Source organism: Alosa sapidissima, chromosome 10 (assembly GCF_018492685.1).
Source record: "Alosa sapidissima isolate fAloSap1 chromosome 10, fAloSap1.pri, whole genome shotgun sequence".
Lineage (NCBI taxonomy): Eukaryota > Metazoa > Chordata > Actinopteri > Clupeiformes > Clupeidae > Alosa > Alosa sapidissima.
The window spans coordinates 8,980,565-9,008,188 of NC_055966.1; the positions used below are offsets into that span (position 1 = coordinate 8,980,565).

Consider the following 27,624-nt stretch of genomic DNA (forward strand, 5'->3'; position numbering starts at 1 on the left):
AAGGGTAAGTCTTTTTTGTATTAAAATGTATTAAAAGGTGATTACACACTCAAGAATTTGTTAACAATTTTAGTCCTACAGACAAAAAAATAAACAACTGACATGCGTGGGGTAGCATATACTGATCAATACAAAATGCTGGACCTGATTCTAAACCAGTAACACCCATACCATTGTTCCTTTTGAGGACAAAGCTTGTGGACAGAACCTTAAAGAAGTAGCCTATAATTAGGCTATAACGAAGACATTGTAATTTATTTTAGTGTCTCGTGGTGCTGTTGTGACAGTCCAGTATAGCCTATCAAAAGCCTATAGGTTCTTTTCTTTCAATTTAACAAAACGAGGGCCCTTTTATAACCAAAGTAGATTTTCTCCATGCAACAGGATAGACAAATGAAAAATGACATATAATAATGACATTGCATCAGGTTAACCATTCATCCCACTTTGACCTATTTCTTGTATAACAAATCAAAAAGACCCTGCTTCATATATATTGTCCCCACATACCCCACCAGCTTCCAATCCAACAGTGCCTGACAGATGTGTGCCTCTATGCTAACTGCAGAGGGAGTCAGGAATGGAGTACACCTGACAAACTATGGCTACTGTATAGATATCTTTTGGTGAACTTAAATCACAGAACCTATCCCCCACATACCTTGCAATCACTTACTTAGCCATAAAGATCATATAGTTGTTAGACTCTCTTGTCTTACAAGCAATGCCATCTTTACATCTTTAATCTGGTTAGAAAAGGTTCTGCGAATTAAATGAAATAGCCAGAAGGAAATGTTTATAAAACATATGCATATAAAGTGTTTCAAATTACATGGCAATTAGTGAATTCTTCATGTGCGGTATTACTCTTGACTGTTTTAATGAGTACTTAAGTGCTCTGGCATATACAGTAAGATGTGGACCACATACGACAGGCAAACCTCACAATAATGAAATATCAAATATCAAATGCTTCCCCATGCGCAGGATGACAGTAAATACATAATCAGGAATAAATACAAACTGCGCTATTACACCCCCCACCCCAATAAAGGTTTTACTGGTAATTGTAAACATAAAACTAGTATTGTATGCCATAAACCTGCAATGAACACCACAATACTACAGTGCCTAAACACCTCCACTAAGGATGCAGGAGACATTCACACCATAGGTAGGACAGAGCTGATAAAACTCTTTTCAGTTGAGTGCTGGTCAAAGAAAACAGGCAAAACATTGAACATCTATCCATATCAATGGCACAACATCCGAAGCTCAGACAGGGCACCTGTGACATTATCTGCATACCCATACATTAACAAATAGAACAATGAGGATTAGGTGATAAATGTTTCTTTTTTTTTAAAACAAAAAAACACAAATGTTTTTCAAGTTAGTGGATGTAAATGATCAACTCATCAGAAAGACTATACTGAAACTGGGAGAGCTGGTTGGGGCTGGGCCCAACTAAGACGGAACACTGTGTGGCAAGCCTGTAAATTATGGCATCAGCACACTATTGGACTAAGTTCAAATGACTGTCTTCTCTTGCGAGACAGTTTCTACTCCTATGATATGAGAGTGAACGAGAGTGTCCCTAGAACATGACATGAGGACTCTAAATCAGACACATGCTTATACTATGTGTTAGTTCAAATGCATTCGTCCGAATCTTTTATCATTTTATAATTAAAACATATACAAACTAATATAATTGGCTTTTCAGAATGTATGTATGTTTTAAATACTAAATTATGTTAATGTAAAACTAAATATAGATGAGTATGAAATCCCTGAATCAGTCTACTGATACATTTCCAGTTGAGTTACGAATTATGAGTTCGGTTTAGTTTTGTTGTAGCCTACTGCCATCTACAGTTACTTCTAGCACTGTAAACAATCTAGCTCTCTTTAAGGCACTTTGGGGTGATGTTAATACAAAATGGCTTCATGCAACCCAGAGTCTTTTAAAAGCTTCTCTGTTATGTCACCATGGGACAATGAAAAGTTTACATAGACCTGAAAAAAATCAGTATCTGGGTTTTCAGCTATTTTAAAATGTTAATTGTAAACACTTAGTCCAAAATTGTGACAACTAATCTGAACAAATGAAAAGAAATTAACTGATAAACACAACAAAATGTTAAGGGTAGGGTACTATAAAATACATTCTTGAAAATGACTTCTTGACGCATTATATTTTTAAACACTCACTAATGGATGTGTCCATCAAAAGAACAGGTCAACTGACCTGTGCTTCTTCAAATTAGCACACACCATGGTTTAGCACTAGACCAAAACACCCTTCTGCCAGCTATGCTGAGTTCCTTACTCCTCCTTGAGCTCAGCAGAGGCTTGCTGAGAGACACCCGGGCTGGAGTGGCGGGCAGAGGCAGAGGCAGCTGCGACAGCGGCGGCACTTTGGGTGCTCAGGTGCGGCGCCCGTAGCAGACTGGCGCTGAACAGGCCGATGATGCACAGGTTGAGCAGGAGGCCCAGGGCCAGCGCGCCCACGGTGCCCAGGAAGGAGGGCACGGACGCCTGGGAGATGAGCCACCCTCGGCGGGACGCCATGTCGGCCAGCACGGCCTCCATCTGGAAGTGGGTGCCCACCACGGCGCAGATGTGGAACAGCTGGTGACTGTGGCCTGCCAGGAGGACCAGGATGGAGATTTTGTTACATTTTTAGATTCATTTTTTTATTAATTATTTTGTATTTTATTCATACAAATTTACTAGATTTGGGGCAATTCTTTTATACTAATTAAATTGTAATAGTGTAAAGCAGTGTTATGGCCTCCTGCAACTGTTTGCAAGGCACAAGACAGAATCCAAGACACTGAGCCCTCGAGAGCACCCACGCTGGTGACAAACAATAGCTTAATATTCTAGAATTTGCAATGAACATTAATATTGGACATTTGGGGATGGCGACAGACCACCATTGGTAAACCTATGTATATATAAAAATGTCTATGGGTAAACGTACCGAAGTAGTCAAAGCGGCCAGGGGCCAGCCTCTCAGGCAGGTGAGACGCAAACAGGAAGCAGGTGAGGAAGGCGAAGAGGAGGTGGTAACAGTGGCTGGACAAAGCGTCAGTGTGAGTGCACCCACCTCCACAGCAGAGCAACAGCTACATACATACGCGCGCACACACACACACACACACACACACACACACACACACACAGGAAGACTTTTGTTAATGTCCATGTTGAACTGAAGTGAAGTCAGTTGTACAGTACATTACGGCAATAATAACCATGAAACATAACATCTAAATTCATTATGGTAATATCTACATTGTATCTACAGTACATACTATGCTTTGACTCCATACAATTTTATTTTATTTTTAACAACTCATGTTTCTTCCATGTATATTGGAACATATACATGTACTGTACAATTAACAAACAGCATCTTAGATTGTGTTATGGTATAATACTCACTCTGTAGAACAATGGAATGTTGTCAAAGAGAAATGGAAACACAAAAGCCCCCGTTCGCAAGATTTTACTTTTGCGTGGGAACTGCAGTTCCAGGAACCTATAAAAAATTAGGGCAAAGAGTTCACATGACCTCAATAATTCATTCCTCCTCAAGCCTGTGTGTGGAGGTCTTTTTTCCCACTCTTGTCAGCACTGCAAGGAATCTTTTTAGGGCATGGTCAGAGAATCCCAGGAAATCCATGTGAATGGGATTTATTATTACATAATTGTTTCACCCCAACAACAATAATGAGACCTGCTTAACATTAAGCTCTTTAGGTAAACCTTTTGAAAATGACATTACGTTGCCATGCTTATTTGGGTGTAAATACAACAAACTAATAGTCTAGGGCTAGGCAATCTGTGAGTAAATGTCAGCCAACCCAAAAATTGCAACAGAAATAATTTTTGTTGTACTCAGTTCATGAAACCTTTCCATATCACATACCAAAAGTCCATGAAAATCCAAGTGGTGGAACATTGTCAATAGGTCAAAGGCCCAAAACTGTACCTTTGGAAGTTTTACTGAACATACAGTACACGTGACGTGATATGTGAAAATTAGGTACATTTTTTCCATAAAAGCAGGAAACTTGTGAAGTTAAGAGCCCTGAACATTTTCAGATAAAAAAAACAATATAAAAATGCTGAGGCAACCGGGGCCGTATGCAGAGTTTTGTAAACACTGAAGTCCAAAAACCGAGGACGCCCCATGGGGGCTTGGCTATGGCCTCCGGGATGTTTTTGTGAGTGCCACCAAGTGGCACTAATAACTGTCATTGTCCAAGTATCAAATTACAGGAACATGACAAAGAATGAAAGAGAACTTTGACCTCATGCTATGCTGTGATTGTAAGTAGACAGAATGCTATTGATGGTAAATAACTATCTGAGATGGCTGGAGAATGCAGGAGTCAGCAAAAGTGCTTTGAATGGCAGGTACTGCAAATAAATTGTTTCTTTGAATTGAATTGGCTCCACGCTGCAGTGGCCCGTCTTGATATTGTAAAAACTGAAAAGTTGGTTTTGGAGTTGGAGTGGAGTTGGTTTGGCTGGGTTTGTGACGGTTAACAATGTTCACAAATTAGAACATTTTTAAACCAAATGATACAAAACAAGTCCTGCATGAGTCTTTGCAGAAAAAAAAATCCCACTTCTCAATTTCTCTTCATCCCCTACTCTAGCTACTCACATCTCTCTCTCTCTCTCTCTCTCTCTCTCTCTCTCTCTCTCTGTGTGCATGTGTGAGAGCATGCATGATTGTGTGTGCATGAGTCTAGTGACAATACAGATAGGCTACATCTCTGAGGTAGTATCGCAAATGGGATATTTGAAAGTGATTAGGTCAGTTTTTGTTGATATACAACAGAGGGATATGCTAACCCTTGGATGCAGTTGGAAATGCCTGCTCTTTCTCACTTAGGCACATCTCCAGTATCAGTGTGTAGTGAGTGATCTACTGAAGTGTGGACCAGGCTAGTTTAAGTTAAAGTTTAGCTATATTTAGCAGAGGCTTGCTGGTCATGCAAATATTACTATTTTCATGATTGATCCTTTTTGTGTGGTCAAGTGAACTATATCAGGCCTTCAACAATTGACCATAAGCTAGCTTACACTTTCCCATAGAGACATTTGTTGATTTGATGGGCAATTTTTGGAATAATTTTGCTATACTTTCACTTTTGTCACAATGTGGGTTACATTTGGGCTTAATTAGCCTTATTCACCCAGCGGTCAGAACGAGGCTACAGGGTACACTTGCCATCACACTTCAGTCCAGCAGATGGTGGTAATGCACTCCGTTTGCAAACTGCCAAAAAAAGGTTGCTCTGGCCAAAGATTATACATGGCGGAGCAAGATATTTCATCAGGTGCCACTTCAGGGAACCCGGATCGCACGAGGGGGGGGTCAAAATCCCCCTTTATGCAGAGCAGAAGCAGCGATTGTTCCATTGAAGTTTATGGCCATAACTCAGAATTTCACCACATATACTAAGATCTTGGTTCTATAGAGTTAGGAATGTGAATTTTGGGCATGTTTTCATGATCCTCAAACCCTTCTGACCATTTCAGGTACATTTGTAGCATTTTTGAGCATTCCAGTCTGGAGAAAATCGACCTTATATCAGGTGTACGCCTCTTATTTATTCTGCTGCTGTTGGCCGGCCGTACGCTCATCAATTCGTAAGCAACATGCCTCTTTATGCTGACAGGACTCAATCCCCATTTCGTGGCCATAGACATGAACTACGACGAACTTGCTCCGTCATGTATAATCTTAACTCTGGCAGGCCAGCGAAACCCTTCTTCTTTTTCTGTGAGCTTTTTTTTGGTAGTTTACAAAAGGAATGCAGTACGGAGTGCATTACCACCATCTGCTGGACTGAAGTGTTAATTGAAATAACAAAGTAAAGTTCATAATTTCTCTCTGTAGCTTTGATAGACGTGCAAGATTCTAAAATTCCATGTTTGGTAGGGCTCTGGATGGGGTCAGATATTTTTTAGACAACATTCTAATTATGTTATGTCTAGTTATGTCAGTATCTGCATAAGGATAATGGATAAAAACAACCCTCATTTTAACTTCCACCAACTGGATTTTCATGGACCTTTACTATGGTGTTTAGGGCATCAATTGAAATAAAAAACTGTCACTCTGAAGATGTCAACTCATGCATACGAGTGCCATTGATGTTGGCTAGTGATTGGTCGAAGAGGCTCTTACCTGGAGTAGCATGACATGCTTGTGCAGAAGAGTGTGTTGCCAATGGCGATGGGGACGAAATGCTGGTGCAGCCAGCTGTTGACCCAGCAATCAGGCATCACGTATGACCCATAGGTGATGGCACAACCTAAAGAACAATAAAAACAAATTAAAAATAAATAACTATAAATACCACACATATGCTGCATGATTGTTAATAATAAACACTCCACTGCTATGCATTTGCATTGATCATGATGAAACTTCATGTTGCAGATTGAACTGAGCAGATTGAATGGAAAGAAAAGCCGAAGCAAGAGGGAAAGCTATGTTCAGATGAATGACAATTCCTGGATGGGGCTTTAGGCGTTTGGTACAAAGCAGGCCTAAATGTTTGGCAGTCGCTGACTAGCTTTTGTGGTGGTATTACAGATTACAGTGCAGGAGTGCCTTGTTACCAATAAAGGGGTTTCAGAGTTAAGCAGACTCACTGTGGGATAATGACACTGATCTGCCAGAGACCTACATCGTTGGTGGTCCCTCACAGATTCAGCACACACACCTTCAGTGTGTAACTTCCAGTACTGAATGTCATATACTGTAAATCATATAATATAAATTCAAGTTACCACTAATCTTATAGTCCCAGGTCTATATGCTACTCCCACCCAGTGTGTTACATTACAACTCATTTCCCACAAACTGTTTTCATTTGATGAAAGCCTGTTGTCGGTGTGTTCAAACAGGTGTCGACACACCGTCACAGCCTGAGGCTGCTGCTGGAGGTTAGGCCCCAAATGCAATAGAGGGTCAGGGATGAAGTCAAAAGTATTTTAATAAAGGAATTCCAGAGCTTGCTGAAATAGAGTTTAGTCAAAAAAAGCTAGAAACACACACAAGCTTGGAGAGAGCTTTGAACCATAAGGCCAAACAGATTTGCAGCAAAAGTCTATGAATACTTTAACAGGACCGATCAAGGGCATGAGCAATTTGTGCTGAACCAAGCGAGACGACAGGGAAATTACTGGCCATGAAAACTGGTCAAGCACAGCGAAATCCAGAATTCAACTTTAACAACAATCCAAATCAAAATAAATATTACTATTCAAAATTCTAAGTCCAAAATTAAACACTTGACTTGGCAGCGATGAACAAAAGCTATACGTTGCGAAGGGAGGGAATAGTGACCCCACCCAGCCTCAGAGCCGGGTCTCCGGGATCACAATCCTGCAACTTGACCGCAACGCCAAAGAGCCAAGTGTGCAGGACTCAACTCAATCAACAGAAAACAGGTCATAACACAGGCTGGACAACAGGGAAACATGGCACACACAAAAGACAATCAAACAGAACATGAAAAACATGAACAGGATATAAAGGTCTGAATCGTGACGTGCAGTGATTTTAAATTATTAGGCCTGTTATCTTATTTAACATGCAATAAACTCCTCCTGCATTCGGATGCATCAGTTTAAATGATCTCTTGTTGATGAGAGGATTCAGTTCCTACAGTAATGGTGCCCACTGATTTATCCAGCAGAGATCAATGATAAGTTTTGTAACACAGTGGCATTAACACATTAGTGTGAACCTGGGATAGCACACATGGCCTGCTCAGTCAGCTACTTAGCCATTTCTTCATCATTGCACTGCATTGCACTGCATACAAAACTGAGTGAATGAGCACAATCAAAGATCCTTGATTACTCCACTTTAACCCTCTCTGGCACAATCTTATCAGGTCTTGAACCTGGGCATTACGGCTAAGCCTACGTGCGAGTGTGCAGAGAGCGGTGTACAGAGATCAAAGTGGAGCTCCTTGTGAGCTGTGCTGTAGTGGAGACTCCAGGCCACTGATGTCGATCGTCCAAACAATGTTCAAAGACACCCAGACTTTTACCTCTCTAATCCTATGAACTTTCCCAGTTTCCTCCTCCTTTAGAGCCACTGGCTTCCTCCACTTTGAAGCCGGGGCCGGAGCACAATACCCTCACTGTTCCCCCTCGGCTCCACTTCTTCTTCTGAAGACCCGTGTCCAGGTCAGCAGTGTTAGCGGGCAGATATTTTTTATTTATCTATTTATTTATTATTATTTTTTTAAAGTGGGACAGCCGTGGCCTACTGGTTAGGGCTTCGGGCTTGTAACTGAAGGGTTGCCGGTTCGATCCCCGACCAGTAGGAAAAATGTAGGCTGCACTGCTCTCCCATGCCCACATCCACGGCCGAGCGATGCTGTAGCAGGCAGCTCACTGCTCCGGGTTAGTATATATACTATACTTATACAGAAGCCATGACAGGACTTGGGTTTCCACAGTCAAATCCAGACAGTTTCCAGAAGGTGGCTTACAGTTTCCAAAAGTAGCAGCTTAGCATCTTTCAGTGCTCAGAAATACTGCTGCTCACGCAACATCCTTTTTACTGCCCAGAAAACATTAAATGTTATGATGTTTTCATTCAACCTCACATCAGAAACGTCACAGCAGTGAATTTCATTCTGACTACTACTGTATATGAAAACAGTTGTGGTTAATGACAACTAGGGGGAGCATTTCAATCCCTCAGTAATGTAGTTGATCAGACAGACAGGGTATAAGCGACTTACATATGTCAATTATTTTACAAGGCCATTGTTCCCGGAGCAACTTGGGGTTATGTGCCTTGCTCAAGGGCACAATGGTGGAAACCAGGAATTGAACCCTCAACTTTTCAGGCTACTGCATGCTAGCACAGCTTATTAACCACTAAGCTACTACAACTGTGGCATACATGCAGCCAGTATGCATCAAACTCTGCCATTTGTTCCTGAAAGGAGCGAACGGTACAGGACGGCAAACAGAAGCAGAGCACAAGAGGCCATCTGCTGGCCACCCATCAACACCACCACTAGCCACCCATCAACAACACCACTAGCCACCCATCAACACTACTGTACCACTAGCCACCCATCAACACCACCACTAGCCACCCATCAACAACACCACTAGCCACCCACCAACACCACCACTAGCCACCCATCCACACCACCACTAGCCACCCATCCACACCACTGTACCACTAGCCACCCATCCACACCATCACTAGCCACCCATCAACACCACCACTAGCCACCCATCAACACTACTGTACCACTAGCCACCCATCAACGCCATCACTAGCCACCCATCAACACCACGACTAGCCACCCATCAACACTACTGTACCACTAGCCACCCATCAACGCCATCACTAGCCACCCATCAACACCACCACTAGCCACCCATCAACACTACTGTACCACTAGCCACCCATCAACACTACTGTACCACTAGCCACCCATCAACGCCACCACTAGCCATTCATCAACACCACCACTAGCCATTCATCAACACCACCACTAGCCACCCATCAACACTACTGTACCACTAGCCACCCACAAACACTTCCAGCAGCACCTTAGATTTCCAAGGAGGTCTCCACCTAGGCTGTAGAGGCTGAACAGACAAGGTCTGTAGCCCCGTACCTAGCCTGTAGAGGCTGAACACAAGAGGTCAGTGGTTAGCCCCCTACCTAGGCTTCAGAAGCTGAATGGAAGAGGTCAGAGGTTAGCCCCCTACCTAGGCTTCAGAAGCTGAACGGAAGAGGTCAGAGGTTAGCCCCCTACCTAGGCTGTAGAGGCTGAGGGCGCCGTAGTCGAAGAAGTAGCAGATGTGACGGGCCTCTGGCGACATGGTGCTGAAAGTGTGGGCGCAGCTGGAGGTGAAGGGGTACACGCAGATGAGCAGCATGTACACCAGCAGGGGCCAGGTGTAGCTCTCTGACAGGAAGTTCAGGGTGGAGCACAGGATGCTGAACCGCCACAGGAAGTACCTGCAAGAACACCAGGAAGTTGAGTTAGTCTAATATCGCTAGCAGCCCGATCTACTACAATTGATCAATTATCAAACAATTATCGACTACAACTATATAATAATAATAATAATGCTTGCATGTGAATCAAATGGAAAAAAAAGAGCTTTCTTTAGTATTTTGGTACTATGGCCACAGAACAATATGACACCTAGACCCACCAGGTCGGCAGGAAGTGGGTCCAGATATTGACCGTCTCATTGGTCATCTGGAAGCTGCTGAGGATGCAGTCCAGGGCAGAGCTTCTCGGGTGCCGGTACCCGGAGATGATGCCATCCTCCCTGAATACCTGTGTGCCATGTACATTTACATTTTCATTTAGCAGACACTTTTATCCAAAACAACTCACAAAGAAGAATAACATTCAAGCTACTATGAGGAGGAAACCATAAATACTGGGGGATATTCAGATTTAATATATATCTGCTTACTTTATAGCCTAGAAATCTAGACGCACCCTAGCGGCGGCAAATGAATTTGCTCAGCCTGTACGTCTAGTAGCAAACCATAGGAATTTCTATTGGCTAACACCCTGGATGTTATTCAATCACAGCGCTCTATTTTGTTAGAGAGTCTTAAGGCGGGCTTAACAGGATAACGACAGTCCTGCGACTGTGAACAACAATAAAGGTGGCTATGGCAAACGAAGAGCGGTTGTTTGAATCGGCGTTGGCGTCAACTTTGGAGGAGTTGCTTTTCTTTGAAAGTTGAGCAACACAATGCACTTAAGTCATTCCTTTCGAAGAAGGATGTATTTGCCGTTTTGCCGACCGGATACGGATATGGCCGTAGCGCTGGCCTATTGCATGCCTAGGCAGTTTGAAAGACAATTCTCTGCCCGACCCTTGGATTAAGCGAGGTGAATGGCTCGATTCCAGACTATACATTTCAATGATATAGGATGGCCCGCCAGGCTACTTACTTTATTTACTTTAAAGGAGAATTCCGGTGTGATATTGACCTAAAGTGTATTGAAACATGATACCGAGTGTGAACGTATGTCTCATAGCCCATCTCGGCTTGTCCCCTGCACTCCAAAATCTGGCGCTAGTTTTTCAGTGTAAATGCATGGATTCCAGTTGCTGCTACTGGAAGAAATTGGAATCCATGCATTTCCACTGAATTATTTTTGGAATCTGATCCCTTATCATACCTGTTAATTCTTACTCGTTGCTCGACTTATCGTGACTAAATTCAAGATGGCTGCAAACGCTAAACTTCATGAAGATACTGTCTGTATAAATCGTCTTGTAAGTAAACTACCAGTGCTTTTTCAAAGTTTTCAATGTCTCGTTTTAAATGTCAGGGCCGTCGGAAGTCTACCAATGAAGTGTGGAGATACATTGAGCCTCGTAAATGGGTGTAAAACAGTGATTTATTTGCATGGCTAGCCCGATGCCGAAGCACCACTATTGAAAAAGCTGTTGGTAGCATCGGCTAACTAGCGCCAAATTTTGGAGTGCAGGGGACAAGCCGAGATGGGCTATGAGACACACGTTCACACTCGGTATCATGTTTCAATACACTTTAGGTCAATATCACACCGGAATTCTCCTTTAAAGGAAAGTTCGGTGTGATATTGACCTAAAGCAGTGGTCCCCAAACTACGGCCCGCGGGCCGGATACGGCCCGCCACCTCATTTTGGGTGGCCCCCCAAAATATGTCCGCGGTATATAGCATCTGGCCCGCATGGGAGTACGACATCGTCAAACTATAACCTCCGTAATTTCCCCCATTCATTCTCTATGGCGAGTCTTAACAGTACACATGTAATACTCTTTTTGTCCACTGGTGGTTGTTTTGGCGCTGTTTTGCGTTTGCCATCGAAAACGGAATGAAACGTAGGCCTACCTGCAAACAATGCAAGAGGCTGACTGCATTAGTGCTCAAAGTATTCTAGAAGTGTATCAATTAATTTTTAATAACTAACTAAGTCAAGTCATATTTCTGGGACTTTCTGGGATAATTATTTCTATTTTTTATTCACTCGTTCAAATGTTCATACAAATTCACAAGTTCTCATCAGGTGAGTGAAAGTGGTCATTTCAGATGTTTTTGCCTGCACTTCATAAAACTCTCATAGTTTGAGAACTTCAAATTATTTGTAGGATATTGCTTGTTCACAACTTGAGCTGTGTATGCAAATACACAGAGTTCAGAGTTCACACATTTTGGATAAAATACACTTTTGGGACTGTTAAAGTCTTTTTATTAGTATTATTTCATTTGAGCTACATTTTACACTGATATGGCATGATGGCAATATAAACACAACTAATAATGGTATTAAATTGCAGTAGCCTATGATTAAATGTAATGGAATATTCAACTAAGGTAGACTGCTGTTGTTCACAGCACTAAGCTATTTATGTTTACTTATATACTCCGAATCTCTGGCCCTCTCTTAGAGCCAGGCATAGTGAGCTGGCCCTCGGAAGAAAAAGTTTGGGGAACACTGACCAAAAGTGTGTTGAAACATGATACCGAGTGTGAACTTTTGTCTCATAGCTCATCTCGCCTTGTCCCCTGCACTCCGATGCTACCAACAGGTTTTCAATGGGGGTGACTCGGGCATCGGCCTAGCCATGCAAATAAATCACTGTTTTACACCATTTACGAGGCTCAAAGTAGCTCCACACTTCATTGGTAGACTTCCGAGGGCCCTGACATTTAAAACGAGACATTGAGAACTTTCAAAAAAACACTGGTAGTTTATTTACAAGACGATTTATACAGAACAAAATAGTTCCATGGAAATGCATGGATTCCAGTTGCTGCTACTGGAAGCAACTGGAATCCATGCATTTCCACGGAATTGTTTTTGGAATCTGCTCCCTTATCATACCTGTTCATTCGTACTCGTCGCTCGACTTATCGTGACTAAATTCAAGATGGCAGCGAACGCTAAACTTCCTAAAGGTACTGTCTGTATAAATCGTCTTGTAAATAAACTACCAGTGCTTTTTCAAAGTTTTCAATGTCTCGTTTTAAATGTCATGTTTCAACACACTTTGGGTCAATATCACACCGAACTTCTCCTTTAAGTTATGTTTATATTTGCTTATATTTACTTTTTATATACAAGGTCAAGGGAAAGGCAGTGGGTGTATTTGATTACATTTCCTGAAGGCAATTGGCCATTAATAGGCAGCTTAGTCCCACAAGCACAAAATCCCTTGAGAAATAGGGAAAGTAAGGTTAGACTGTTGAACATGCATTACACGGCAAAGTATGTGAGCCTTAGCTGCTTGCCTCAGTTTTGCAAGTCTGCAACTTCTACTGAGAAAGCAGTTTTTCAAAGAATGGTCTGTTGCTGGATATGTTGCAACAGTGATTCCAATCCACATAAATCTGCATCACCACTAAGACTTCAAAAACCTTTGAGCTTTTATGAAAACATTTGGTAATATCTTGGCCAATGAACTGACTCGAGAAAGGATGAAGTACCATGTACATTTGCTCTCAACCATCTTTCGTTAAAGTGCTGTGACATTAATAATGAACTCTCCAAGCATCTCGAAACACTTACACATGCACTGATTCACTATGACAAGACAGGTTTTGTTCATGGTAGACTGGCCTGTGATGTTTACCTAACATAATTGATGTCTCCCCTTCGCTTAGAGAATTCTGTGCTGTGTTTTCTCTAGATGCGGAAAAAGCCTTTGACCGCGTAGAGTGGACCTACCAATGGTCAGTTCTTGACGTTTGGATTCAGCAGTCACTTCGTACACATGCTACACGTGTTAACTGGGGGTCGGGACACCCAGGGGGGTCCCCAAAAATATTGGAGGGGTCGGAAAATGATTTGCTGCCATTGACATAATGCCTTTGATGTTGACATAGCCTACCTATGAGAGAAGACATTTTCTGCCTCTGCTTCCAATGCCCATCTCACAACATTTCTTAAACCAAATTCCGCCGGTTAGAGAGAAGGGGGTCACGAGACTTGGCCCATGTGTTTTTGGGGGTGTCGCCAGACAAAAAGTTTAAGAACCACTGTGTTATATAATAAGTCTACTGCAACAGTCTACAGAGCAGCAACACTCAGCTCTCTTCAGAGTTCAAGAAGTTCACTCAGCACAGCTGCCCTCTACCCATCACGCTATGCTTTGTTTTGTACTGCCAAACAGTGGGAAAGATTTCAAGCCCCCTCAGCACACATCGTAATTCTGATCAAATAGGTTCTTTTTTTTTTACATGTTCTGACAATGCCGTCCATTATAAATGTTCTGGGACTTTGTTTCACAGGCAATATCAGAGATTACCCACACAGAATATCCAAAAAAACATACATTGTATGTTTATTACATAATGACCGTGGACCTGATACACAGGATTAACAGCTGCCAAAAAAAGAATGATCCTGAAACAACGGTTGACACCCAACTACCCATGACCTAACTCCAACTGACTGATGACTTTAAACACTCTGTATTGCTAGAATGCTCTACAGACAGAGTCAATGATGCAAAACTTCACACCACTACTTCCTGGAACACTGTATCAGAGCATCCTGTCCTTTGGTTTGATTAGTGGTTTCAGTAATACATACAAGCAGACCAAGGCAAGCTGCAGCGCATGATAGGACGGCAAGTCTCCTCGTAAATGGGTGTAAAACAGTGATTTATTTGCATGGATAGCCCGATGCCGAAGCACCACTATTGAAAAAGCTGTTGGTAGCATCGGCTAACTAGCGCCAGATTTTGGAGTGCAGGGGACAAGCCGAGATGGGCTATGAGACATACGTTCACACTTGGTATCATGTTTCAATACACTTTAGGTCAATATCACACCGGAATTCTCCTTTAACAGTAGGCCTAGGCGCACTGTTAGCAGTTATCCCGAAGGCAGTGAGATTATTAGGCATTGCATCCTGTCACTCAACATCGCAGTTCGGGTTGATAAGATTTAGTTAATGCGAGTATGGATCGTCTCAAATTTTGGGACAACCAAACAGCAGTGCAGGCAAAGCAAATCCTAATTGGTAGGTTACCATAGCTGTCTTTTCTCTAGGCCTAGGCCTATCGGTAATCGCGACATAAGCACATTGGTTTCTTTTTTCTTTTCTTTCTTGTTCGCGTGTTGGGTAGTGAAGCGATAATGCATTTAAAGCAGTAGGCTACATCATGTGAGCCAGAGCCGATATGGCCAGAACTGCTGCTCTGTAAAGGTATTTCTGTCCCACCCAAATTTGCTAAACTACTTGCGAAGTAGCCTATTCATCACAGACATCACATGTATCACACAAAAGAGCTTTTTCTCAGCCTTTAAACGATGTTAGTGGTTAGTTGTTGTGGTAAACGGTTCGCGAGAACTAAAGTTACTAAAGTAACTTTAATTTAATCATATTTTTTGCGCCCGTCTCCCTACCCATTCATCTTGGTGGAATACTTCGCGAACTTTCCCTCACACATGACAAACCATATATCAGAATAAACAGCAGACCTTACCGAACATAAAGGTGTAAAGCATTTCCCTGCATTTAGCCATTCCAGAGTAATCCGGTTTTAAATTTGCAGCAATGTCTTTATGCATGTCTCCAACTTTGCGGTTCCTAATGTGTTTAAATTGTTCAATAAGTCTACATGATTTTATAACAGGCCAAATACAAAATAAATTTTACAAATATCGCCTAGATATCTGTAAGCATTACAATCAGAGGATATACATATAGGGCAGACAGACGCTCATGAGTTCATGCAATTGTTTTATCGCTGGATTTTAGGATAGCCTATTATGGATTGCATTCCAAGCTACAGTCAACTCTAGCAGGCATTGAATGACTAGAGACTTTGTGAATTTATAGATTGACATAATGTGCTGTCTCTGCTATTGCTGCTTTTGATCAGTTAGATTTATTTGCAATCTCCTGTGGTGGGCTGGACATAGCATTGAAATGCCCGCTCAGATTCCCCTTTCCGCCTTGACCCATTCACACTGGTGGCGGAACAAAAAACTCGGCAAAATGTCTAGGGGGCTTGGTAGTAAATTTGGCGAGACACTTTGTCCCGCCGTTTCGCCTCGGTCTATGTGAAAGGGACAGTTGTTCGGCGATTCTTGTACATAAAATCACGGCAATTTTGCCAGTGTGAAAGGGCCTTATGTGTCATGGTAATAATAATACATTTAATTTTTATAGCGCCTTTAACTCAAAGACACTTAACATGTATGTGTGCGTGCATCTGTTTGTGTGTGTGTGTGTGTGTGAGTGTCAGCGCTTGGTGCACTCACCTTGGGCACCTGGTGGATGTCGAAGAGCTGCGGGAGCTTGATACTCAGCATGTCTGCGGGCAGCCGGAAGGCCCCGCGCCCCCGCTGGCAGGCGTCCTGCAGCCACTCGCGGCCGCCCCGGCACAGCACGCACCACACGGGGCAGTCAAAGCCCGGCCGCTGCTGCCCGTCTGCACCGTCCACCGCCCATTTCGCCGCCAGGCCGCCGACGCCGCGGCCCCAGACCCAAACCTGGGCCCCGCGGGCCCCTCGCCAGATGGGAAACACTGCACAGAAGAGAGGGGGAGGGTAGACCCAAAGGGTCAAGTTAAGAGCTGGTACTATGTTCACAACTCAGCGCTGAGCTTGCCCTCACGTGCAGTGTGCTTCTCAGAGCCCTGCTGCTTGAACAGCACGTGACTGCTGCTTCATCAGCTCTCTTGGGGAGCACTTGAAGGGGTTCTTATGGTGTGTTAATGTATCATGTGTTAATAGTTAACAAGTGTAGGGAACACATGTTAACCATTAATACATAACTAATAAGTTTATGTATCATTGCTCAATAAGCTATAATAATCTGTTCAATAAGTAATAATAATCTGCATTAAGCATCACTGCACATGTATTAGGGTTGGTATTAGGTCTTTATTTACAATTTCAATAGTTATATTTCAGACTCCTACATTGTCTGAATATGTGACTTATTGTGACAGAATAGAAACATATTAAGACATTGTGTTAGAAGGCTATAAAGTTTCTATGTTGACCCATACACTACATTGTCTTGACACACATTGTTTCAAGTCACCAAGTAATTTCCAAACTTTTGCTCATGTTGTCAGTGAGGGGCAGCTAACCTTTCCCTCTCACTGTGTAATTTACACCCAAAAAGAAACACTGTTTTGTCTCTTCTATTTTTCATCTATCAATATGTCATCTATATAGTATTGTGAGCCTGGGTGTGTGGCAGGTGTTTTCAGTGTTTGTGTGTCTGTATGTGTGAAGAGATGAGAAAATCATAGGCTCTACACCCACTTACAAGCGATCCAGAGAGGCGAATAGAATGTTACATTCCTTGCTGCAAACTATCTGATATCCCCTCCTCCCCCTGCAAGAGTCGTTCATCAGCCTTGACAAATAAATAATACTTTCTCCACTCAGCGCGTTGGCCGCCATCTCTGCCCTCCGACCCCTCCAGACTGTGAGTCAGAGGGAGACAGTGGCGTGTATTGTTGCACCCGCAGTGGGTGACGGAAAACAAAAGCCCCAGTGGAGCTGAGGCATTCGGAGCCCACCATGTACCATGTTGAGAACACTGCCTGCCTCGCAGGGAACCATCTGTGTGATTTCCAACAGAGGTATTCTGTTTACCCCCCCCCACCAAGACCACAGTAGGCCTGTCTGAGGACGCCTCTGCATGTCATAGCCAGCTGATAATGGTTATAAACAATTATCAACATTATCAACAACAGCTTGTCTCACACTTTGTGCTAAGCTAAGCAGTGGCTCCTTCTAGTGTGAGGTGTGTGTGAGTGGAGGATTGGCTTTAGTTTATTGTTTTCAGACACCTCTTTCCTGTGGACTTCTCAACCTATCTGCCATGTCCTCTTTAAAACACAGCTCCCTCTCTTGCTTGCTCACTCACTACTATCTATCTATCTATCTATCTATCTCTGGCTCCTCACACACAGCTATGGTTACTTGCTTAACAACACAGTTCACAGTTCACATGACTGGAAAATGAAAGGACACGTTTGCGGTACTTAACTGTCCGGCATAAACAGTAAGGTACAGGAGCTGCTCTACTCACATACAGTACATGCGGGCGTGCAGGGGCACGTAAGGAACTGGAGCCATGATTCACATATTGAACAGAACGTTTCCCAACACTACAACTCTATAAATAATAAAATACTGTTCTGTTCAAAGGTATCAGAGGATGGGATTGCCCACGCGTCAATATTTTGTTTCTCAGTACATTTTCACTTTTTCTTTTAAACAATCTGTTGTTATCAGGAATACTTTCTTGTTCCTACACTGGGATTGATGGAGAGGGACAAGACACACACACACACACACACACACACACACACACACACACACACACACACACACACAAACATGTAAATGCAGCTGTGGAGGTTTTTCCTGTTTACTGGCACAGAGTGTGCTTTGTGAGTGGGCAGAGGACACAACGGGGCCAAGGGGTGACAGTTACACAGTTACACACTGTCATATGAAAATGAGCAGCAAGGGCACAGGCACACACACACACACACACACACACATACACACAGACACACACACACATATACACACACCCACACACACATACACACACACACACACAGTACTCTCTCTCTCATACACACGCACCAGCAGACACACACTGGAATGTCAGTGGGGCCCTGCCCGCACACAAAGTAGATGTAAATGGTGGACAATGGCCCACGTCTCCTAGACATTCTAGCGTGTGAGCAAAGTCGCTAGAGGAGCCGGCCACATTGCAGAGAGGAATGCGAGGGGAGAGCATATGACTAACATTAACGGCCAGGATTACAACCACTGTGCCCGTGGAAGAGCCTTAATTGAACAGGTAAATAAGGGCCTACTAGCACAAGGGGCAAACAATGGTTCATTTCAATATCACACACTCCTTCACAAAAAGCCCTTTGTGACAGCTGACACTTTTTTTGTCCAGTGAATCCTGGGGAGTATAGTAGAGGAGCATTTGGCCGGCAGGCATTATGCTTATCAGTGTAGTGAGTGTGGTTTAACCGTGGAGGTGATAGAGTTTGCTCAAGCCATGGCAACTAGATAGCAAGGAGGGTAAAACTCCTTCAGCAAATGCCACCCCACTACAAGAAGTCTTTGAAATGCATTATGACATACCGGTCCATATAGACTCACACCCAGCATAAAGAGATATAAACAAGAGCTACATTTACCTGTACCACATATCACACACCTGACAGCCACCTGCAGAAAACTGATATGAGTTTTCAGTACAGTAGACAGTGAGTGCAAAGACTTTAAATCAGGGAGAGAAAGCTACAGGTTAGTTAACCATTATTCTTCTGTGTGTATGCACACAGTCAAATGCACATAAAACCAATCAGCATGATACAGCACGGAAGAGTTCAATCACATGAAGAATTTTCTGCATTTCACTTACTTCATGATAGGCTACAGAAAGTTATGCCAAATAGGCCTGTTTGAATGTGAGTGTAAGTGTCAAGTAGGTTACATTCCTCTTAAGGTGGAGTACATTTGCACTTGACAAAACATATTTAAGTGCTTTGTTGAGGGCCACCATCAAAGAGAAGTGATGGCAATGGCTTGTCAACCAGTGCCCCACCGTGAGAGAAGCGGAAAACTGCTCCCACACCCCACAGCTGCACGGACCACAGCCTGTCTTAGGGCCACCATGGAAAACACCACTCGATACTGAGCTAGAGACCACGCAGTACCTTTATCTGTGATATTTTGCAAAAGTTTGGATGAGCCGATGACGATTTTCAAAACAACCCACTCCCATCACCGTTTCCATGACACTCTGACACAAATATAATTTGGGCTCATTACGGCGAACAGAGCCTCCTGCCAGCCACCTCCTCCACCTAGGACAACTGGTAAACATGTGAGTGAGCTCTCCCTTTAAAACATCCTCATCATCATGAGACTCCACATCCTTCAAATGAATAGCCCCCATTCTAACACTTATGGTCAGTGGAAAACTAAACAGGTTGGGGTGTCTGGACGGCTGCCATTTTTTTTTGGTGAGACTAATAGTCTCATGACAATCACTTTCCAATTACTTATAACACAAGGCTCCTTTCCAATGGGCTTGGGCTTGTTTTGGAGTCCTGACTCATGTCTTAACAGTCCCAAAATTAATTTAGCCTATCTGGACTCAAATTCAATAACAGTGGGCGAGTCTGAAACATCTGTTCGAGGTGAAATGGCTTGTTTGTAACAAACCAGCAGCTCACAAATAACTCTACATTAAGACTAGTGCAGAGTCTCATCCTCCCTAAATCATTCTCACCACCACAGCCCACTTCACCCATCTATCTTCCCAGTATATGTCCAATCTGCTGTTTATGTTGCATATTGCTTTCCTATCCACTACAATAAAAAAAAATCCAGACTTCTTTTTTTTAGATATTGTGTCATGCAGACTCTTGTCATGTGGCTGCTCCCTACACAGTAGGTGTCCTTACCAGTCCAGAGTGCTGAGTGAGGAGAACATGAGAGTTCCATACCACTGTGAGCATGCCTAGCCTATACTCTTCCACACACAGATGTGTCTCACATGCCTGTTTGACAGGTCCCATAAACATGTCAATACATGAGCACGCAAAACAGGCTCCACGTAGGGTGACAAAGACATATAACCAAAACGAGCTCTGTTAATTATTATAGGATATACACGCCTCAGCTACATACCATATCTATGAGCAATATGAAATCTATTCAGATTACGTATTATTTGCTTTTTATTTGGATGTTTGGTTTAAGGCAACTCCCTGCTCTTGAAAGGTGGTTTCAATCAAAGGCAGAGAGATATGAAACAAATATGCAACTAAACAACTGATCAGGGAGGATACCAAAAGAATGCTATGATTCCATGTTGACATAATCCAAAGGAAATGGATTTGATTTTCTCTGTAATGTCAACAATGTTTCCCGGTTCTATTCATCCCTTACTAGAGCCAGCAGGAGTGTAATATTACAGAGTACAACCTTGTGGATAATCTCCTCGTAACTTTATTAGGTGTTCACTTTTTGACCTGCCTAAAGGCTTACAAATGGGACAAAACATGCTGCTGACATGACATGTAAACTTCTGTATTAAATGCACTTTCATATGCAATATCCAATTAAAAAGTAATTCATGACTCTTATAGAAGTGAACAATGGCATATTTTCCCTGGACTGTCAATAGAATGCAGCCCTAGGGTGGGCCGATAACAGTCAGAGTAACCAATTTCCTGGGAGAGGAGAAAACATGATTCCTTGTCATCCTAACAATTCATTCATTAACATAAATTCACCAGATAATGTTGTGACTTTAAAAAACAATGGTCTGTAACAGCAACAACAGTCATATAAAAAAAAAAAAATTCATACCCATCTATCTATGTGGTACCTTTCACTGGCCATGGAGTGGCATAAATTCTTTCATCTGTCTGTAAATTAATCACATGCATTTCATTGTGGCCAAACAATAAATAAAAAAAACTCAGCAGCTACACAGAAAATCCCTCTCTAACACACAAACTTCATAAAAACAGCTCTGCAGGGTCTGAGCATTGCAGAGGTGAAAGTTGAAAAGCAAAGTACAAAGACAGTTTTTGTTCATTTCCGCTTTCCATGGAGAGCAGAGGTTCAATATATCATCCATCATGACATCAAAGTACTACTTTCTAATGCACTGTAAGTAATCTTGCCTCTACAAGTTATTCTGTTTTTAATGTCACTATCTCGCAGTCGCAATCACCGTTGACAAGTTACAATATCCTAACATAGCCTACTCGGAAATGGTTTAGAAGAAGAAAAACATTGTAAAAAAGGAAATAACTTGCATTTACATACAGTGGTCAGAGACTTTCTTCATGTTTCCTGGAAGTCCTCAACATGAGAGACGACATGCTGAGAGAGATTGGTTGCGCAAAAGGCGATGTGTCTGGTGTGCCAGAATTTACCGGAGGGCTTGTCCCTTTAGCCTCTGAGCGAGATACTAGGACCAGCCCTTCCAGTTACAGTATGTACTGGTGGATTGCAGTGGAGTGCTGAGGCAATCCCCCATCACTACTCACGTGGACTGCTGCCGCTCCAATAACAAGAGCCATGTGTGCGCGCGGCAGCTATGGGAGTTCTATAGGCTATGTCCAAAAATGTTCCTTGGCCCACAAGTGTTTATTTATTGAAACGCAAGGGATGTTTTTTTTTTTATGCAATGCCTTTTCTTTTCTGTCTGTATGCTCTTTTCAGCGACAACAATATGGCTATTCACAGATAACACAATTTGAACTGACAGAGGAAAATAATTCAAAATACAAAAAAAAAACAAAAAAAACAATATGACCAGAGAAATAAACAACTGACTTTCATATGGCTATCATTATTATGAAACAAGGAATCCTCCCTCAATAAAATATTTACAATGGATATCTACTATATGATTATCATGTTTTCGTTCCATAAAACCACAACGAATTTACAAGACACTAATATATTAGAACAACCACTGGTGAATGAAACCTTTATTCGTGACCTCAGTTTAAACTCGCTTTACATTGCATCGAGAGAGACATCCCGGAGATGTTTTCAGTGGTCGTCTAAACGCGGAATCCCTGCATATTTTCATAAGACAGCAGAAGAAAACAAAAGAGCACGTGATTTGTAACCAAATGACAACAGCTCGAGGCACTTACCTTTCAGCTTTATGCCAGGGAAATCATCCGCGCTTGCCGTCCCCTTGGCCAGGCACACAATCGATTTCTTAGTGGTCGACTGGATTCGACTGTGATGATCCCACTCCAACAAAAAAACAATCACGGGGCTATATGGGCTACTGCTTTAACTATCGCATTCTTCCTCTCTTGCGAGTAAAAGTGTAGACCACAAGTCTAAATCCCACCCTCTGAGCAGGGGGTTTTCATTGGATAGGAACAAGAAAGGAACGTTGTTTTCAGAAGTCAGGAGATTGTCAGAGGGAGAGAGATGAACTTGGCGAACCTGCCATCGCATAATATTCTGCAGAGGAAATTACGACTGTGGTCGATGGATGCTCGCTTTCTTCATCGATGTTGCGCAAACACAAAGCCAAGGCTAGCCTACCTGTAGAAACGCTCTTCTTCTTAAACTATTACGCAATAACTAAAACATTCGGATTTTCTGACATTGATGTCCAGAAAGCATCAGTCGTAGTCAGTCAGTGTCCATTCTGTCGATAGCCTAATAAAAATAATTTAGTTGCCAACGGAGAACTTTTTCTTAAGCCTTCATGAACCCCACGCAAAACTAAACGCACGTTTGATCCCTTTCCTCTGATGAGTGTTGCACCATTAGTGGTAAAATTGGTTCAATTTTCTGCCCGATGAACATCTTTCCAGCCCTCCGCATTAATAGCTAACGGTTCAGTGAGCCACGGGAGCAAGGCCGTGTGAGAAATGTCCCCCAAAAGTGGGACAGCAGAGAGGCACAGAACGCCAAGGCACTGACAACTGTGCCAAGATGAGATCTGGGCAAAGGGCCGAGATCAGTCGAGCCACTGGACTTAGAATGGCAGTTGGATGGCGAGTGAGGACTGGAAACAGAGACCAGTTGAAATAATGTATGGGACTGGGGGCCATTCTGTCAAGTTGACTTGAAAACTTTTATTTGAAGATATTGCATTCATGGACCTAAAACTTATGTCAGCTCCTCAAAAGGTTGCCCTTAGTAATAGCTTAACAATTGGCAAAAAACTGCATTCATTTCTGCGTTGAAAATTTTACTTGTAGAAAACTGAATGCGGTCATGAGACAGGTAAACTTGTCTGTTGGATTGCTTCTGTTTACAGTATATAGACTTGCCAATGTTTAGGACTACCACAGAAAATGTCGTAAATGCACAGTGCATTTAAAACTGAAGTGAAGTGTAGACACTTAAAAGACCAGACACGGGCAGCAAGGAACTCTGATGAAGTCTTGTTTTTTTTTTTTTATTGTTGAATGCGTGAACTCACACATACATTTGTTTTCCTTTTGCACTGTGCATGGCGGGAATGATGATGTAGGGCATGCGTGTGATTGATGCTGGAGAAACAGGTGATGGAGATTTTACTGTTTAGTAGGTCTGAGAGGAACAAGGGGGGTTGGGAGGGGGGGTGGGGGGGATCACAGAGTCGAACACAACTTTCTCCACTCCTGTCAGCACTGGGGTTTCTGATGAGCTGATGGCAATGGGATGATCAAGAGGCGGCCATCGTACAGAGCTAGGACCTCTCTTGTGAGAGCATGAAACAGACAGATCACAAGACCGTTTAAGGAGACATGATCGAGTCAGCCACCCGAACAACCTCCCGCTAACCCTTCCCCTTTACTGTGTTCGGCACAGTTTACAAAAGGTCCAAAAAACAGAAAGACAAGACACAGAAAACAGTACAACATACAAAAATAAAATCGCATAAAACCAACCATCTTTGTTTTTTTTGTTTGTTTTGTTTTCTTGTTTTTTTTTCCTTACATTACCCTTTTTCTCTCTATACATACATAACTGAATACATTAGGTCACTGGTCACAAAAAGTACACAGCAAAACAAAACAAAAAAGAAAAAGCCACAAAGGGAAAAAAAAAAAAGAATCCAATTCCGACAGACGTGCAAATCCTTTCACCTTGACCTCTGGGATGAGTTCTACAGGTGCTAAAAGGAGCCCTAGTCTGGCGCACAAGCCCAGCATGAGAACAGGTTCCAGAGCTTTCCTGTGGGAAGAGTGGTGGGCAGTGGTGGACTGTGGTTGTAGTCACACCTTCACCACTGCCCTACCACCAAGAGGGGACACTAAAGTCACAACCCCCCCCCCCCCCCCCTTCCCCTAAAACTTCCTAAACTCAGATAAGGAAGAAGAAAACAAACAAACAAAACCAAATAAGCATTGCGCTCTCTATATATTTATATATATTGGTAAATCACGTCTTCTCCTCGGGTTGTGTATATGAATGTGTATGTGTGCGTGTCTCTCTCTCTCAGTAGGATATTTGCCCCCACCTCCACGAGCAAGACCTGGTTGGGTTTTGAACAACAAGTGAACCAGGGGCACTCAAACCTAGGCACCCTTCCCCCAAACCCTCATCTTACTCCACATGGAGTGAGAGACGGATGAGGGATCTGCGTCTGTTTTCGTTTGCTCTACATAGATCATCTTTTTGTGTTATTTTATTTCTAAAATCCCTTCTCCGGTTCTCCCTATTCCTGTGCTCTGCCATACACACACACGCTGCAGCAGTCTCAGACCTGCTGTCGTTTATGCTCTCTCTTTCAACGGGTTGGACTTCATGTTTGCTTGTTGTCTCGGAGAAGCAGATACAGACAGAGTGGATGAGGACAGAGAGAGCGAGAGAGAGAAGAGAAAGAGCGAGAGAGAGAAAGAGAGAAAGAGAGAGAGAGAAAGAGAGAGAGGGAGTGGATGTGTGAATCAGCCGAAGTAGCCGCGCTGGAACTTTCCTCAGCCCATCTCTTTCCACTGGCGGTAGAACTCCACCACGTTTTTCAGCTCCATGCCCGCTGCCGACACGGCTGCCATGGCAGCCTGTCGCCAGGCAACAACACACACACACACACGAAAGAAAATGGAATTAGTATTCACATACAGTTCATTACCAAACTTAAAGGGATCCTATGCAGTTTTGCCAATTTCTTCGCTGTTCAGTCAGTCTGCCGTTTCCTCTTTCCCTGTTCCTCCGACAATGATTTACTCGGTTTTCAGCTCTGGTCTGAGTAACTCCATTGCTACATTGTTTTAGCCGGTGCCTGACATGTATTTGTGTAGTGCCGTAAAGCAATTCGTTACATTACAAGACCGCAAGATTTTCTGACTCTGAGGCCGGCAGCCTGACGGACCAAAGTTGCGAGACTGTTTTTTTTTCCACCACAGATGCTAGGGCGAAATATTCATTCCCGCCATTCAACCCAGAAAAGGTCATATAACCATTTCAATGACTCCGAAGCTGTTCAGGTAAATTAAGCTAAAAAAACTGCATAGTCCCCCTTTAACACACATCTATCCAGATCTTAGTGCAGTCGCTAACATGCACAGGACCACAGTATTTAACTCAAACCTACTTAAAGGGAACCGAAATATACACAACCGCATTGAGCAGCTGGTCACATCTGATTGATAAAGGATTATGCAAACATACTTTAAGGAAATGTTAAAAGAGAACTGGTCCAATTTGTTTCCAAATATTTTTTGGGTCTTTTTGTCTTTATTCAGACATGACGATGAAAAGTGACAGGAAGCGAGTGGGGGAGACGGAGCAGGTGGGAAATGACCGCAGGTCAGAGTCAAATCTGGGCCCCTGAGGGCATCTGGACCCGGAAGCAGTACACACGCTACAGCTGCATATGGCACAGGGCCCCCCGAACTGAAACACTTTAATAGTCAACCGCGAAACGACTATACAATGGAAGCAGAGGTCATTTGGAAACTGCCATTACTCATCACTGACTAGACACAAAATGTTGTTAAAAGTGTGCACAGCCCTACAGAGATACACATGTCTGTTCTCTGAATGTACCATCTTACTTATGCCACCTACTGTTCCCCTGACTGACTATGCAGACCTGCCACTGAATGTCAAAATAGCTGTATGTTTGTGTTAGTGTTTGTCTTCCTGTGTGTGTGTGTGTGTGTGTGTGTGTGTGTGTGTGTGTGAGAGATCTCTCACCTTCATGGGTGCAGAGCGAGCAGACATCTCGGGAATGGAGTGACCGGTAAGGATGGTCACCATGCCAACAGTGTCCTCGTCTCCATTGCTCTGACACCCAGTCAGCTGACGGCAGCTGTCCACCATCTTATACAGCTGCCTTGGATTCAAGTATGACAAGTCAAAGTCAACACTTCAGTCAGACAACACTCACAGCTCACTGACCAACTTATAGCCAGCCTCGGCAACCTAGGTATCTTCCATGTGAGGCTTGCTGCTGTGAGATTTTTGTTAATACTAATTGTTAATACTAGCACTTAATGCCAATACTTTCAGCTGGCAGTGAGTATCCATCAGGAGTTTGTAATGTAATATCATAGCCAGGCTCTTTATATTCTGAGTCAGTCAAATTCATAACAAAAAAATTAAAAATAAGGGAGACAGAAAATCTGGCTTCTAAACAACTTGGCCAACGTTTCCACAGCTTGACTGACCTCTCCTCATGTTATGGAGACATATTACAAGCATTGTCGTCCTGTCCCAAATTTGCATACCCTGCCAAAGTTGTTTGCAAATCTAAATACTATGCAACACCAAGCCCCTGTTGAGGCTTAAAGGATGAGACAACACGCCCAAAAATGACGTGTTTCAGAGGACTACATGAACACAACAACCATAGATTCGGTTTAAAAGGAAGTAAATTACAAAGCAAAGCATTGTGGGTGAAAGACTCTCACCAGGCCTCAGGGTCCTGCCGCTTGAGCTTGTCTCGGTCGAAGCCCTTTCCTGCCTCCTTCTGACAGCGGATGTACCTATGGGATGGGGTGTGCAAGAGGGAATACCGGGGAGGAATGAAGGAATGAAATGTTGTAACAGACATAAAACAAAAATAAATTACAAGGACTATCACATC

At 43.0% G+C, this 27,624-nt stretch overlaps 2 protein-coding genes and 1 long non-coding RNA gene across 5 annotated transcripts in view; 1 reads left to right on the plus strand and 2 right to left on the minus strand.

Annotated features, from left to right (window-relative positions):
- On the minus strand, positions 1-22,879 carry paqr6 (progestin and adipoQ receptor family member VI). 2 transcript variants are annotated; one of them, XM_042106542.1, is made up of 8 exons: positions 22,736-22,879; positions 16,317-16,582; positions 10,243-10,370; positions 9,837-10,042; positions 6,218-6,344; positions 3,454-3,550; positions 2,990-3,134; positions 1-2,648 (listed from the first exon to the last, which is right to left on the minus strand). In XM_042106542.1, exons 2-8 carry the CDS (start codon positions 16,365-16,367, stop codon positions 2,329-2,331), a joined length of 1,074 nt encoding a protein of 357 aa, XP_041962476.1. In that variant the 5' UTR covers positions 16,368-16,582; positions 22,736-22,879; the 3' UTR covers positions 1-2,328. The 2 variants fall into 2 exon arrangements, with proteins under 2 accessions (XP_041962476.1, XP_041962475.1); XM_042106541.1 differs by lacking the exon at positions 22,736-22,879 and adding an exon at positions 21,894-22,050.
- The window catches only part of LOC121720453, a 26,977-nt gene continuing 3,245 nt past the window's right edge, over positions 3,893-27,624 (plus strand). Inside the window, exons 1-3 of one of the 2 annotated variants that reach the window (XR_006034549.1) lie at positions 3,893-3,974; positions 21,394-21,401; positions 23,628-23,637. This is a non-coding gene — a long non-coding RNA (uncharacterized LOC121720453). Of the gene's footprint in view, positions 3,975-4,410; positions 4,416-11,176; positions 11,187-21,393; positions 21,402-23,627; positions 23,638-27,624 lie in introns of those variants that run through there. The other variant, XR_006034550.1, reaches the window with a different exon arrangement.
- The window catches only part of smg5 (SMG5 nonsense mediated mRNA decay factor), a 28,640-nt gene continuing 24,996 nt past the window's right edge, over positions 23,981-27,624 (minus strand). The window contains exons 20-22 of the mRNA XM_042106540.1: positions 27,449-27,523; positions 26,733-26,871; positions 23,981-25,594 (exon numbers count right to left, since the gene is read on the minus strand). Coding sequence (XP_041962474.1) covers positions 25,511-25,594; positions 26,733-26,871; positions 27,449-27,523 — 298 coding nt within the window. The 3' untranslated portion in view covers positions 23,981-25,510. The remainder of the gene's footprint in view (positions 25,595-26,732; positions 26,872-27,448; positions 27,524-27,624) is intronic.